This window comes from Sander vitreus, chromosome 22, assembly GCF_031162955.1.
Source record: "Sander vitreus isolate 19-12246 chromosome 22, sanVit1, whole genome shotgun sequence".
NCBI classification, from domain to species: Eukaryota; Metazoa; Chordata; class Actinopteri; order Perciformes; family Percidae; genus Sander; species Sander vitreus.
This window is the reverse complement of record NC_135876.1, coordinates 16605419-16620066: the sequence shown is the minus strand read 5'-3', so window position 1 is coordinate 16620066 and position 14648 is coordinate 16605419. Positions and strand designations below refer to the sequence as shown.

Genomic DNA, 14648 nt, shown 5'->3' with positions numbered 1-14648 from the left:
TTTAAATTTTTACAGTAACTCATAGGAGCCTACTGAAGGCCGTGTTAAGCCATTTAGAAATTGCCTTGCATTGCTGCATTGTTGTTCACAACAGCAGTGTAATATCATCCTGTGTGAACCTTTCAGGTAATTGTCATCTCATGACTGCCCCGGAAACCCGGTGACAAGCTTTTTTTGACAAGGATCCAAAACAAACTGGTTGGTATGGTTCAGTACTCAGCTGCACAAAGCCCACGCTTCAGGGCTAGAAACATTATTGGATATTCATTTGTAACACAGCAGCACCCAGTTGTTCTCTCTACGCTGTTATTCTGGTGTTTATTTGATTTTAAAATTTACGCTAGTTGCGACCCATTATTCCTGCTGTGTTTTCTCGTTGGCTGGTGTTTAGGTGGGTGTCAGTGCAGCTGCAGTGTACCCTGTCAAGGTAAACGAACAGCCAATAGAAGCTCCCCTCTGCTTGCTGCTGGTACAACGCCAAGCCTTCCGGCAAACTTCATGTTGCTATGTGTCACCATGGTGACACCATCACAAAGGACTCCAGCTGGTTATCTGTGCGTGTGCGTGTGTGTGTGTGTGCTTGTTTTACTATATTCGTGGGGTCCAAAAAACGGGGAATACAGTATACTTGTGGGGTCCCGACAGCCTTGTGGGGCCCAAAATGCTGGACCCCACAAAGTTAAAGGGCTGTTTGAGGGTTAAGACTTGGTTTTAGGATTAGGGATAGAATTAGGTGAGAGAGAGAGAGAGAGAGAGAGAGAGAGAGAGAGAGAGAGAAGCCAGGCAGTAACTCTGTGATTTACCCTCGTCCCTCCTCCTCCTCCTCAGTTTTGTTCAGCTCCTCTTCTCTGTTCACTATCCTCTGCCCTCTCCCCTCTGGCAGACCCTCATCCCAAACACAGTGCAGCTGGGCTCAGCTGTCAATGTTCCCCCATACTGACCGCCCCCTTTCCGGGCCTTTGTATTTGTTTGGATGGTGGTGGATTTGCCCTTGGCCCCTGCGCGGGGGAGCCGTTCCTGTTAGCTAGCATCTTAAACCAAACCGTCTGCTCTTTGAAGTGGCCTATCACACAGATACACAGATTGGAGATTACAAGGCAACTGCCTGCCTTCAATCTGTCTAGTAACATGAACAAAATGATTAAATAAAGGAAACACCTATGCAGACACATAAATGGGACACAGTGATCAGCAGAGCCAAAAAAGAGGTGACTAGTGAGTATGTTTTTGTTCTGGAGGCAGGAGAAATGAATGAGACTTTGCTTTGTCTCAGGGGAGGGAAGAGGGTTTTCTTTGATATTATCAAGCCCAGAGGTGGGGGAGTGCTCTGCCAAGAAGAACTGCTATTCACACTAACTTGTCAGCATGGGACTTTTGAAGTATTTGTCAAAAGAGGGATTTGGCAGAGAGCCACTAGAGTTTTGTCATTCACAAACTCTTCTCTTTGGGATGACAATGCACCTACTTCTGCGAGGGAAGAGAGATGAAATTCCACAAATCCATTTCTATGAAGTGAGGAAGTTGTTCTCAGTTCACAAGAGAATTTGAATGATGTCTTTTTTTGTGATCAAAGCTCCACTAACCCGATATTAGGGAGTGACAGAAAAAAACCCTTTTTGTGTGCTCATCAGTGTTTATAGTGTGGTTGGTAAAGAGTTTTCCCACATTCCTTGTCAAGGGTCTGATGGAATCCTGCGTCACATTCCCACTTCACTCTGTCCTTGACAGTTTGTGTACGTGGGAGGTCCAGGGCAGTGTAGCTGTCTAATGCTTTAATGGCTGCAAGAGGATCAAACGGTTTTCTTATCATTTGTGTGGAAACTGGAAACTTGGCTGTTGTTTTATGAGGTCAGTTGTTTTTGGTCAGATGCTTTCTCCTCACTATTGTCAGACAGACAAGAATTAGATTCACTTAATTTATTTTTCAAATTTGTATTCAAACTTTCCTTACATAGGAACTTAAATCCATTCATTTTGCAAAATGTTTGATGATGCACACTTACATCCAAGTGACTTGCCCAGTCACTGTTGACAACAGCTCCTGATGAATGGAGAGCATATCAGTGGCAGGAAGCCTGTGAGGTTGAAATGTTAAGCTGGGTTGTGTCAATGTTATTTGTGTGCCTCTCCGTGCCTGCATGTGCATGTCTGCAGGCCCGTGTGCACATACATGTGTTCGTGGGCATGTTCCGACTCCCGCCTGTGTTTACTTAACCTGTCTTGGCAGTCAAAACCCCCTGTCATTCTCCGGCATGTCTGGCACTCGCAGTGACAGCTAGGTGGGAAACGGCGGGCCATCTCCTGTTTCATGTAGCGCTTTATTGAGCGGATGAAAATCCTCTGTTCTTTAACCCTTCCCTCGGCCTGACAGGATCCCACACACACAAATACATTGACAGTTATCCAACATGCACACACACACACACACACACACACACACACACACACACACACACACACACACACACACACACACAAGTATGACTTTTAGATGACTTCAGGGGGTAGAAGCTCTAAAAGAGGCTGACATTCTATCCTTTGAACCTCCACGCCTGATAGGAGCAGGACCTCGCCCTGTCCCTCTGTGTGACTGCTTGTGTCTGTTCACTGTATTTTTTGTTCTCTTGTGGGTCTGTACTCGGTGACCTTTCTGCCCAGGATGTTCATCATATTCCCTAGACATCTGTGAAAAGTTTAGACAGCGCTGCATATTGCAGCATGCTCAGATGATTACGCCTAAGATGTCTTTGGCAGTAATTCCTGCATATACAGTATCTCTCAAAACATCTGACATTTAGCTGTAGAAGGAAATACAGTAAGTCATCTTCTTTTGTCTTTCTTGTGGTGTGTTACCCCACCATCAAAGGCACTTATATTAGCAACTGTGATCTCATCTCAGGACTTTCCAGCTTGTCAAAACCTGAGTGAAATCTCATCTGGGATCATCCAATCACTGCTGGCGAGGCAAGAGGAGGGTGGGTGGAGGGCGGCGGATGACTCTGACAAACCAAGAGGATGAAGTCAGCCCTCCAATATGTTAGGGCCTTTCTGTAGCTGTCAGTGAGATGGCAAGACACAAAGCAAACAACATCCTGCTCTAATAGTTTTAGACATGGCTGCTTCTGCTGGGTGTGGTTGGCAACAGTTGTCTGCCACACACAGAGCAACGATCTCGCTGCGGTAGGATGTTTGTCTTTTGTAGGGATTAAAAGGGATCCAGGAAACCCGGTGTCCTAGTTTTGCAGCAGAGCAGAGAGAGAGAGCGACATTGTTTTGATGATAGCACCAGGCCAGGAAGGAGATTCCAAGGCATAATGCATTTAGGAGGTGGCTGATTTTGTCTTTCTTTAGACAGGCTATGTTTTTTGTCTGTCGGCATGTTTATATACACAGGCTTCTAAATGAGCATGTGTGTGAGGCTTTGTTGTCTGTGCAGAATCTTTAGCTGTAACCTGAGAGGGAGAGAGCACTGACAGAAAGAGGGAGCAGTTTACTGATGATGATGCTTTTTAATATCTATTTGCTTGGATTTAATACAACGCCTTTTGAGTATACTGAGCTCTCGAGCTGTCTTCTACAATAGATTTCAACTTCTGTGCTATATCATAAATATCATTTATATTCTGTGCAATTATGCGTGCAAACAACAAGGCACACAAGCATGCAGGGCTATATTTGCCACATCAAATTGTTTTGGATGTGTACAGTAAGTGCGTAGATCATCTAGATCAGTGGGTCAAGTGGCTGACATACTAATCCTATTACTAGACGAGGCTCTGATTTGTTAAAGTTGCCCCTAATCTACTGTCCATTTCGACTCCAACACAGGGACCCAAGACCTCTGGGTGAATTGTCAGGGTGTCAGCTGTCACCAAAGTCATTTCCTCTCAGGCAGTGATTCATTAATATTGAATATGTTTTATTATTTTGTGTGTTTTGTTTTTTTTAATCACAATATTTTCTTCCACTTTCTTCATAAACATGTTTTCTATGTTTCATAACTGCATTGCTGCTGCATCAATCCATCCAATTGCCAATATGGATCAATAAAGGTGTATTTGAATGATTTAGTATGGCACTTCCATAAAATTGAGGAACTCACAAGACAGATAAAAAAAAAGAATGGTTGAAATTGCAGCAGTGTTGGCAGAGATATCCTGACTTTTAGTCTCTAGTATGGGTCTAATTTCTAAAACACTATATCCTACATTTCCCATAATGCAGCTCAACCCTGCTTCCTAAATGCATCTTTCAAACACCACACCTCCTAAGCTTTATTGAGATGTATACTTTTATACATACTTTCATCTTTCTCTTTCTTTCCTGCAGTGTCATCATGCATCACTACCTACAAGAAGACTCCTCCCCCAGTCCCACCACGGACCACACCGTCCAAACCCTTCATATCCATCACGGCACAGAGCAGCACCGAGTCCGCTCAGGATGCCTACATGGACGGGGGCTCCGGCCCACGGACGGGCATCAACTCCCAGCCGGGCCTGTCCAACTCCACGGAAAGCATCGACAGCATGAAGGCCCTGACAGCAGCCATAGAGGCGGCTAACGCTCAGGTGCACGGCCCCGCCAGCCAGCACGTCACCAACAGCACCATCACCATCACTGCCACCGCCACCACCTCTGCCATCGCACATGTCTCCACGGAGAGCAAGGCACAGAGGGAAGCGTTCCGCAAGTCCCTCTCCATAGGGATCCAGGTTTGTGGATGAGCCTGGGTTTCTGTTAAAGTTCTATAGTAAAACTCTGGCATGCAGTTTGACAGTTTTTCCCCTCCTCTTAGGTGGACCCAGAGGAAGGAGGGCCGACGGAAGAGCAGTCTAAATTCCAGTCGATAGGAATTCAGGTGGAGGATGAGCGATGGTGAGACAAAGCGAGAAAGAGAAGGAGGCTGTAAAAGTGAAACTAGATAGGTCTGATGGGAGGGATGAGGCAGAGATAGCATAAGTAGGAAGAAGACTTGTGGAGGTTTATAGGGTGCAGTGCAAGCTTTTGCACCCCTGCCCTGGCTTTCCTGAAGCAGCTGTCCCTAGTTCAGGGGAGATTGGCATCAGAGCCCCCTCAGCCAGGGGCCCCAAGTGACAGCTGGGCCAGAGGATGTGGTGGAGGGAGCTGGGAAGGTGGAGGGGGTGAGTTGACAGCCATCTGTTGCTCCAGCCATTGTGATCCAGGCTACTTTGAGGCTGTGTGTGTGTTTGCATATGTGTGGGAGGGAGGGAGAGAGAAAAAGGGAGGGAGTTTTATTGGGTTTGTTTAGTTCTAAGAGCACTGAGAGACTGCTGTGCTGTCAGCTACAGCCTCTCATTCTGCAACATGTTCCCAGTTTGAGGAGAAGCAGCCTAGTGTGCATGCCATTTCATTAGCTCACACTGCACCAGGCTTATTGAGGCCTCTGTTGGGACACGCAGGCATTTATGGTTTCTTTGTCTGCTTTCGTTCACCTTGTCAAAACAGTGACCTTCTGTTTGGTGAAGGAAGTTGACAAATTTAGCCACAGTGCTGGTTTCATGCAGTAGCCAAGGCATGCTTCGGGAATTCAAAGAGACATCACCTTTAATCAAAAGTCACAGTGATGGCTGAGTCCAGCACTTTAAAAATCACACACTTACACAGTGTCAGGGAATGTGAGGGGCTTTCTGAAAGGGGAGGTCTCAGCTGACTGACCAAGCTCTGAGTTCCCGGAGTTGCCAAGCCAAATATTAACTCATCCAGAAACCTTCTGAGTCTGCCGAGGCTTGAATGTTATGCAGCACTGCAGCTTGTGTATCAGGTTAATGTTTGGTAGGTGGGAAGGTATTTTTGTTGGTGCATGTTTGATTGTTTACCTGTGTGTGTGTGTGTGTGTGTGTGTGTGTGTGTGTGTGTGTGCGTGTGTGCGTGCGTGCGTGTGTGTGTGTGTGTACCTGGGAGGTCTGGGCATACTTCCCCTTACATTAGATTCCCAGACAGTAAGAGTGCCAAACTCCTACGGCCTCGCTCCAGTGCTCAAACTGCCTTGTGTCTGTGTGCAAGTGAGAGAGAGTCTGTGTGTTTATATGCAGCGGTCGCAGGTCATAACCTCACCTCGCTGTTTGAACTATGACTAAGTGAGAGCGAGTGGAAGACAGCTTTAAAAAAAGATTAACACAACCAACAACATGCTTGTCTTTATACAGATATATGTCTTTACTGACTGGGATATATAAAACAAATTGTATTCATGTATCATATTTATTCCCTCAAATATGTTATTAAAGCTTTTTTCTACATGTATTAGACACTGTGCTCATAACATTTTGAGAAACTGTTAGTATCTCATCACAAACATGCAAAAAAGTACAGAAAATTGTGCAAGGCCTTGCAAGTTTAGGGTCTGGGGTTGGTGGTCACCAGATGGCTTTGCACTCATAGGGTAAATGTGGCATTGCTCATGGTCCTAGTGATTAAACCATATGCACAACCATCTTGAAAAGTCAACTTAAGGGACCTCCCTGTGTTTTTATTTTTGTCCTAACTGACTGAAGGTTTGTCATTACTGGCATAAGACAAACAAACATGAAGCCTCAGGGGCATTTGCAAGGTTAAATGTCAATTTGTGGTGGGCAATAGCATGAGTGGCTGTGTAGTATACTGTGTATTCTGTCAAATAACATAACTCTTTCAGCTTGTTCTGGTGCATTTTTCAACCTCAAAATAAGACCGTAGGCTGTTTTTGTTTAAAGAGGCTTCAGTATTTCCTCATGTTTGTGGTTTGAACCATGTTCTGTTTAGATGAGAGGGAAATTAATACGATTTGAAACAAAACCTTAAGAGGTTAAGAGACCCTTCCGAAAGCGGCAGCATATGGAATGCAATACTCCACCTCCTTGTTATTTACAACTTTCTGTCATGTTCACCACATGAATGTAATGAGAACATGGACTTTCTGCGTTTTTACATGCACTTTTTTTCTCCTGTTCACCTTCCTGATATTTTTTAGTCTCTTCTCTCTCTCACATGGACTTTTCTCTTTAAATGCCCTTCCCTCCTGTCCATTGATATGTCTGTCTATTTGCCTGAGCTGTGTTTGGCCTTGCCCGTCTCTTCCCCTGCAGGAAGTTGTTAGCAGGCTGATAGAAAGCAGGCTGAGGTCATTAGAACTGAACACCTGCTCGGAGGAGTTACTCTTTAACTGCTCTTCACACACACTCACACTCGCGGGCTGCTCGCACGTACACATAAAGCACATAGATACTGTTTGATCTAGCCAAAGCCACTCCCTTGTTCTTGCTCTCTCTTCTTCTGTTCACGGAAGAAGAGAGATGAATGAAAAAAGAGGGAGGTTAGAGATGAATGGGTAGCTTCGAGGAGGAGTGTGCATCCGGAGACGGGCCGAGGCAGACGTGATGGAGCTACGATCATTTGTGTGTGTCGTGCTGCAGGCAGGTCAAGCTGAGGTTCATGAGTGAGAGGACTGTGAGCATGTTTGGATCAGAGTACAGCTAGCAGGCTAGCAATTCAATCTTTTTTCTGGCTTGGCAAAGTTGTTACTTACTAATTTGCAGTGTATTGACAGCAAAATAGTAGGATAAGGCATGCTTGGTATACCAGAATTTAAAAGTTTGCCTGAGGACATATGTGATGAGTTCAGATGTCTACTCTTCGCTTTTATTCACTCTTTGTTTGTATTTTTGGAGCCCCTGTCCATGTGGGCCCTTATATATGCTTATCTAAGTGAATCTCTTGTTTGAGCCCTGGTACAGTCTTTCCACCAACACCAGCGTCCCTCTGGCGTCCCATTCATTACTGGGATGGTGATCTGCTCTATAGAACATAGCCAAATTTGTGTGTTGATTTAATCTTTGCACGTGTGTGTGTGTGTTTGCTGTTGCACATGGTGCAGATGGACCTGGCAAAGGCTGCCTGACAGCAGCACAAAGCCTCTGAGCCAAATACGACACCCAGCTGTAGAGAGGAGTCCCGTGTGTCTGTGTGTCTGTGTCTGTGTCTGTCTCTCTGTGTGTCTGTGTCTGTCTCTGTGTCTCTGTCTCTGTGTCTTTGTCTCTGTGTCTGTGTGTACAGTTTGTGTACGATCCCAGAGCAGGGCTTGTGGTGTGACAGCAACTGCACACTCTGTTGCTTCTGAATGAGCCAGGTGGCAAAACCCACACGCACACAAAAGACGTTCCACACTACAAAAGCTATTCATCGCTATCAGTGATGAGATTGCTGTGATCATTTACATTTTTCACACTAGAACCACCTCCAAGAACTGTGTGTAAACAATATTATCATAATTACTGCTAAAAGAGAGACACTAATGTGGTATTACTATACAATTTGAGTTTGTGCAATCAATCAGATCCTTAAAAGGTCTCTGCTTCCTTTTCTAGTTACCGCAGGATGACCCGCTCCAACAGCGTAACCACGGCAGTGCAGGCTGACCTTGACGACCCCACAGGCGTCCCAGAGCTGCCGCCACGTCACTGTACCACCATGCCGCGCCAGCACTCCCGCGATGCTGCCTCTTCTACTGTAAGCATCCAGGGCTCGGGGAACCACTACCACGCTTGTGCGGCTGATGACTATGGGGAGGTGGGGTTCGACCCTTCAATCCTCCCCCCTCCAGACCCATGGATGGACAGCGTGGCTGAGCCAGAGGTGGAGGCTCTGGAGGCTGTCGGACGATCAGTGTGCCCCCGTGACGGCCGCTGGTTCCTCAAGTTGCTGCAGGCCGAGATGGAGCGAATGGAGGGCTGGTGTCGACAGATGGAACAGGATGAGATGGAGAACGAGCTGCCTGATGAGAGTGAGTTGAGTCACAGTGCATAAATGCCAAGATATGAAGAGAGTCTGTTGTACACTGATATTAGGTCTATTTTTCATCCTCTCCTCTCCTCTCCTCTGATTTGGAGGGTGCTGGTATTCATGGCATTGGACCACAATAGCTGCTTGTTCCTGTCTCAGGCCCTCTGGCCTCCACAGACATACCGTGCATACTTATCAATAGGCCGCTGCTGGCCGCTGCTGGCCCCAGCCACACATCTGTCCTTTAGACAGACTATATAATGAACTCTCACACAAACACAGTGAAGGGGTTTCTCTCAGCGCTCCTGCGGGTCATTTGATCTTGACGTAACACACATACACACACTGCAGAGCATGTCTGGATACACATGTCTAAATATGTTTTTATGCACATACACTCACATGCACATACCAGACTGAGCAAACAAGCTTCAGGCCGTAGGCACTATATTTATACCTGTCCTTGCTGCGCAGCTGATTTCATGTCTTACCGAAAATATAATTGTTTATGCAGCTAGTGTGCTGTTATGGTTCCGGGCAAGATATTCTCTCACAGATCGTGCTGAACAGGGAGGCTGTCTCAAGGTTATGTTTTCCCAGATCTCACACTACTACTACACACACACACACACACATATATACACACACATATACACACACACACACACACACATCCTGAAGGAGTTGAAGACATTGTATCTGTAGTGCATATTCATTACTCCCCTTCTCAGTTTCTGATCCCATTTTCTTCATGTTGACTAATGTATGCACTGACAGTTCCACTCCATAGGGATATGTGAGCCAATAGGACTGACATTGGAGTCAGGTTATGCCGCACAACCTTGTTTATCTCATATATCAGCCTGCCAAACAGGCATTGTGAGAGAAATAAAAAAGCCCATTGTTTTAGGACTATATTCTTGATCTGAACCATCTCTTTTATGTGCTGTAAACATCACATTTTGAATTGTATTTTCATGTAGGGTTGCAATTTTTCATTTCCTTGGATTTGGAATTTCAGCGCATTTCAGTAATTATTTCACTTCCCTAAATTACTTCTGTTTCTGAGAGGCACAGATAAAAGAGGATTCTAGCGTATCCTTTTCTGTTGCATCACAAATGCACCCTCTCTGTTAGCGCTGCAACATGCCTGCAGTATGCGGTTCTGTGAGTAATTGCATTGTGAATTGTGGGTGGGTGTGTGGGTGTGCGTGCGTGCGTGCGTGCATACATGTGCGACTGTGTCTTTCTGCAGTCCTGGGGAAGATCCGCAGTGCAGTGGGGAGTGCCCAGCTGCTTATGTCCCAGAAGTTCCAGCAGTTCCGGGAGCTGTGTGAGGAGAATCTGGTATGTGTCACCTCATCCTCTGCATGCTTCTCCAGCTTCCCCCCCCAACACTGACATCATCCTGCACAAATCATCCTGACAGGCCAGGCCTGCGCTCATTTACTATGCATCTAGTGTAGAGTGTGCATTTGCACACCCTTACTGTCTTTCACATACAAAAAATAGAACTTGCTGTGTGAAAACTAGAGCCTGACAAACAGTATTTTTTAGATGCTGATACCACCATATATATTTCTGTTTTAAAGCAGACAAAACCTTGTTTGTGTAGATATTTACTTTAATTTGTCCACTTGCATGTTCAAATCTTTTAAATACCTGTGTTGCATAATTTACCCTTATATTAGAATGATTTCCTTTGACGGAAAAGGTAACTAATTAATTATACAATGCTTAAAATACAACTTTGAACAGGAACATGTCTATATTTATAGTGTTTATGTAACTTATACTGAATGAAAGATGGGTACTTGACAGATAAATTGACTAACAGATATTTTTGTTGGTTTAAATACGGTGGACGTATGATTTAAAACAAAGGGTAATAAAGTCAAAGGCATATTCTGGATACAAACCCAATACTCCCACATATTTACCATATGGTGCCTCATTCATTAAAACAAATCTGTGTCATTCAAACTCCAAGTAGGTTGCGCCTCAATATACATTTGACTCACTTGAAAGCCAATTCTGTAATTCATTCAATTTGTTCGTTTCGGTAAAACTGAATCTGAATATTTCCAAAAATGCATGGTAAGCATTAAAACTATGTTTTATCTATGTGTGTATTCATGTCTGTTTATATGCAATGTTTGTGTATCAGAACCCAAATGCACACCCACGGCCCATCTCCCAGGACCTGGCAGGTTTCTGGGACATGCTCCAGCTGTCTATCGAGAACATTAGCCTGAAGTTTGATGAACTCCACCAACTTAAAGCCAACAACTGGAATCCTCTGACCCCACCAGAAATTCAGGTGCAGAAACACATGGCAAATATGAAATTCATCTGGCCTCAATTTTGTTTCGGGAATGCTTTACTCACCCGCATGCTATCTGCTGTCATTACTGTATACTTTTTTTATTTTTTTTTATTGTAAGTCCTAATGATTTACGGCTAAGCTTTATTGTAGCATGCGTTGCATACTGTCATGTTGCCTGCCTGACGTGAACACATGTATTTGTGTTTGTTCTGTCTTGTTGTCGACAGTGAGCTGCTTTTGAGAAGCTACTCTACCTGCCATGCACCGTTGGGGCCTGCTCGTCTCCAATGGTCACTTTTACCTCACACAATGGCCAGCCCGTGCCCTCTTACCCCAAATAAATGGCTGCTAATATGAACCATAACCTCATTCAAAATTGCATGCTCTGACATTATGCCGACAACAGCTACACTGCTCTTTCTAACCCTTATGCAAGACAGCTGCAGTTGTGTTGCTTTTTACTGTGTTTAGCTGCAGCTCGCCTTGACGACTTAGTGGTCTGTCATTAAGACTATTTGTTATTCCTGTCCAGGAGAGAAGGATGCCCCCTCCTGTGCCAAAGAAGCCCCTGAAGGGCCACCACCCTCCCCTGGCTAGGGACCGCTCGCTGGAGAGCTCTGAGCGCCAGCGTCTGGAGGCTCGTAAACGCCTGCTAGCTGCCAAACGTGCCGCGTCGGTTCGGCAGAGCTCTGCCACAGAGAGCGCAGACAGTATCGAGATCTATATCCCAGAGGCTCAGACCAGACTATGAGACACACAAATGCATGTACCCACACACATGCTCAATACACTGTCCCATACACTCTATAGCACTGAATGGTAAGGCTAGGGTGCTAACATAACATAATTACATCTTTTGCGGACTATCCAGATCACTGTGCGGTCAGTCACAATGGTAGAAAAACACGAAATGTACATTTACAGTATTTTTTTATTTATTACCCCCAAACCCAGTTCCGAAATGTTATTCTCCCAGCTTTAATGTAGCAGTCCCTCCTCTTCCTGTACCTCCACCTGCCCCTCACTGTCAAAGAAGTATCTTATAAATCCCTTTCTTTAAGTGGCCTAATATTGCAAAGTAAGCCAGGTGTAGCACAGCAGTGATGCTTCACGTTATTATATTCCAGGTGCCGAGAATCAGAGGAAAACAAGAAGGGAGCATGCATATGGAATGTGTGTATGTATGTATGTATGTATGTATATGCAGCACACACAAGTTATTTATTTGGTCTGATCTGCTCAGATCAAATGTATTAAATCAAATGGAAAGACCAGACCTCACATATTGACTCATATCCAAGATGTATTATGTGTTAGGTATTTTATTTTTTGTATTTTATTTGTATGAAATCCCACGATCTGATTCTGAAAAACCATAAGCTGAGTTTTTAATTTTGAGGCCAAACTTTATGAAAGAAAATAACGGTGAAAAGACCAGACAAGGAAACTATACTGTCAGGTAGTGACACAATTCGCCCTCTGTCTGAAAATGGGTCTTTTTCAGCAGCAAGAGGCTTCCCCCCCTGGAAAGGTCATGAGGTCAGATTTAGCTTCTCCAGGTGAGGCAAAGTGGCTGTTGAGCCAGGAGCAGATTTTGTGGTTTTGCAGAGAGTGTGATTCACTGAAAGAACCACTGTTTAAAAATGCCACAGACCTAATCTGTGTGTGTGAGTGAGAGAATGAGTGCGTATGTGTGGTATGATTCAGATGTTCAATTCAAAAGTGCTTCCTATTTTTCTAGGTCTAAAGGGTCCTAGTTGTAATTGAAAATTAAGGTAGCAGTATCAACAAACCGCCCATCTTGTCTCAGTTGAAACTGAGCAAAACATGTTTGTATAAAGAACATACAGTATAATGACATGACATGACATGCATGCTGACACAAGGTAACTGATATTTTCTGTATTTTTTAACCAGGTTTAATTGTCATGTTGCATTCAAACTCTTCAGTGTTACAGACAATGCTAAAATACTGATATTTGGTACAATACTGGTAGTTGTACTGTATTTTATTATGTCATTTTTAGACAAAACAGTATTGAGACTAAAGGACTGAAAAGGGACTATTTTCTCCTCACTGTGTGCACGATCTCTGCCTCCAAAATGAAGCAATTATTTAAAGGTCATAAAAAAATCTAATTTGTAATATTTTGTATTCATGTTTAATTTATTGATTAGGAGAACAATGACTGTTTATTGACATTGTAATTAGTATTATGCACTGACAACAAGGCCCTTATATTGTTTATTTATGTTGATTCTTTAGCATGACAGGCACCTTTTTGTCTTTTCTGTTTCAGTGATCAGCCTTAATTTCTAATATGATAGTCGAGCACAACAGCAGTCTCAGGGGAAGAAGCGCGCGTGTGTGTGTGTGTGTGTGTGTGTGTGTGTGTGTGTGTGTGTGTGTGTGTGTGTGTGTGTGTGTGTGTGTGTGTGTGTGTTCATGTGACCCATGGACCCATGTCTCTTAGTGTATATAACCCAAGTCACCAGGATAGGCCATGATCTTAAACAAGGGAATAGTATTCATGCCATCTTTTGAATGATGTTCCTATTGAACATCTCAGCCCTAATTACTTTAATGTAACTAGGTATTTCTGTCAGCTGCTTGAATGTGGAGACAATCCCGAGCCAGTTTACCATCACATAGTTGTTTTGATAACAAAATAGCAGGACTTTGGTGTGTAGTCCGATTCTCTGTATTGATCTGACAAAGTTTTGTGCCATTCGATAGTTAAGGATATATTCCTGTTATTTGTCCCTATTGAACTGAAGTTTTTATTGAGAGACGTTTGTGAAGGAACTTAAGTGATGAAGTGACCGTACAGTATGATTTGTATTTCCTTTAGTTGGTCGATATGAAGTTCAGAGAGGATGCATAAAAGTAACAATAGCTCAAAGTTAATGCCAATTTATGTAGATGAAGCTCATTTTAGTATTTTTTACTTTGAAACTTGTATTTGAACTGAATTGTCTGTCAAATGATCAACTTCTTATTTATCTTTATTATATTACATATCATTATAATACTCCTCGTATAACAGGGAGATAGAAACCAGAATGTCAGATTGTGGTTAATTGCTAAACTCAAAAGACACTCCAGAAATTCTGAAGCTTGTGATGTAGTTATATTAAGAGAAAAATCTTCAAATAAACATTTGTAAATAAGTGAATGTTTCCTTATGTAAATGTAACTAAAAAACCCAATCAAATAACATATTAAGCAGATATACATTTTGTAATTAATGTTATTACACTGTTGATGTTATGGCACATGTATGAGCTCTTAACAGCATTAAAGTAATATATCATTGCCATAATTTTGTTGTGTTCATTTCTTTCCTGGTGTCCACATGTGTTTTCAATTGGAATATAATTAAACAGATTACAAGGCCAGCATGGTGTGTTTTTAGGGCATTCCCCTTCCGCAGGGGCGGGTCCCCATAATTAGACAGCACTTTTGGCCTTGGTTTAGCCCTGACGCTCCTGTACATGCAGCTTCTGGTGATTCGTCATTCACACATCAGTCATGCGGAGG

At 43.7% G+C, this 14648-nt stretch overlaps 1 protein-coding gene across 1 annotated transcript in view; it reads left to right on the top strand.

Moving 5' to 3' along the window:
• The window catches only part of LOC144537230 (disks large-associated protein 1-like), a 41253-nt gene extending 27703 nt beyond the window's left edge, over positions 1 to 13550 (top strand). The window contains exons 5-10 of the mRNA XM_078280767.1: positions 4330 to 4715; positions 4799 to 4878; positions 8367 to 8782; positions 10037 to 10128; positions 10949 to 11101; positions 11640 to 13550. Of these exons, the coding sequence (XP_078136893.1) occupies positions 4330 to 4715; positions 4799 to 4878; positions 8367 to 8782; positions 10037 to 10128; positions 10949 to 11101; positions 11640 to 11858 (1346 nt within the window). The 3' untranslated portion in view covers positions 11859 to 13550. The remainder of the gene's footprint in view (positions 1 to 4329; positions 4716 to 4798; positions 4879 to 8366; positions 8783 to 10036; positions 10129 to 10948; positions 11102 to 11639) is intronic.
• Positions 13551 to 14648: the final 1098 nt, after the last annotated feature.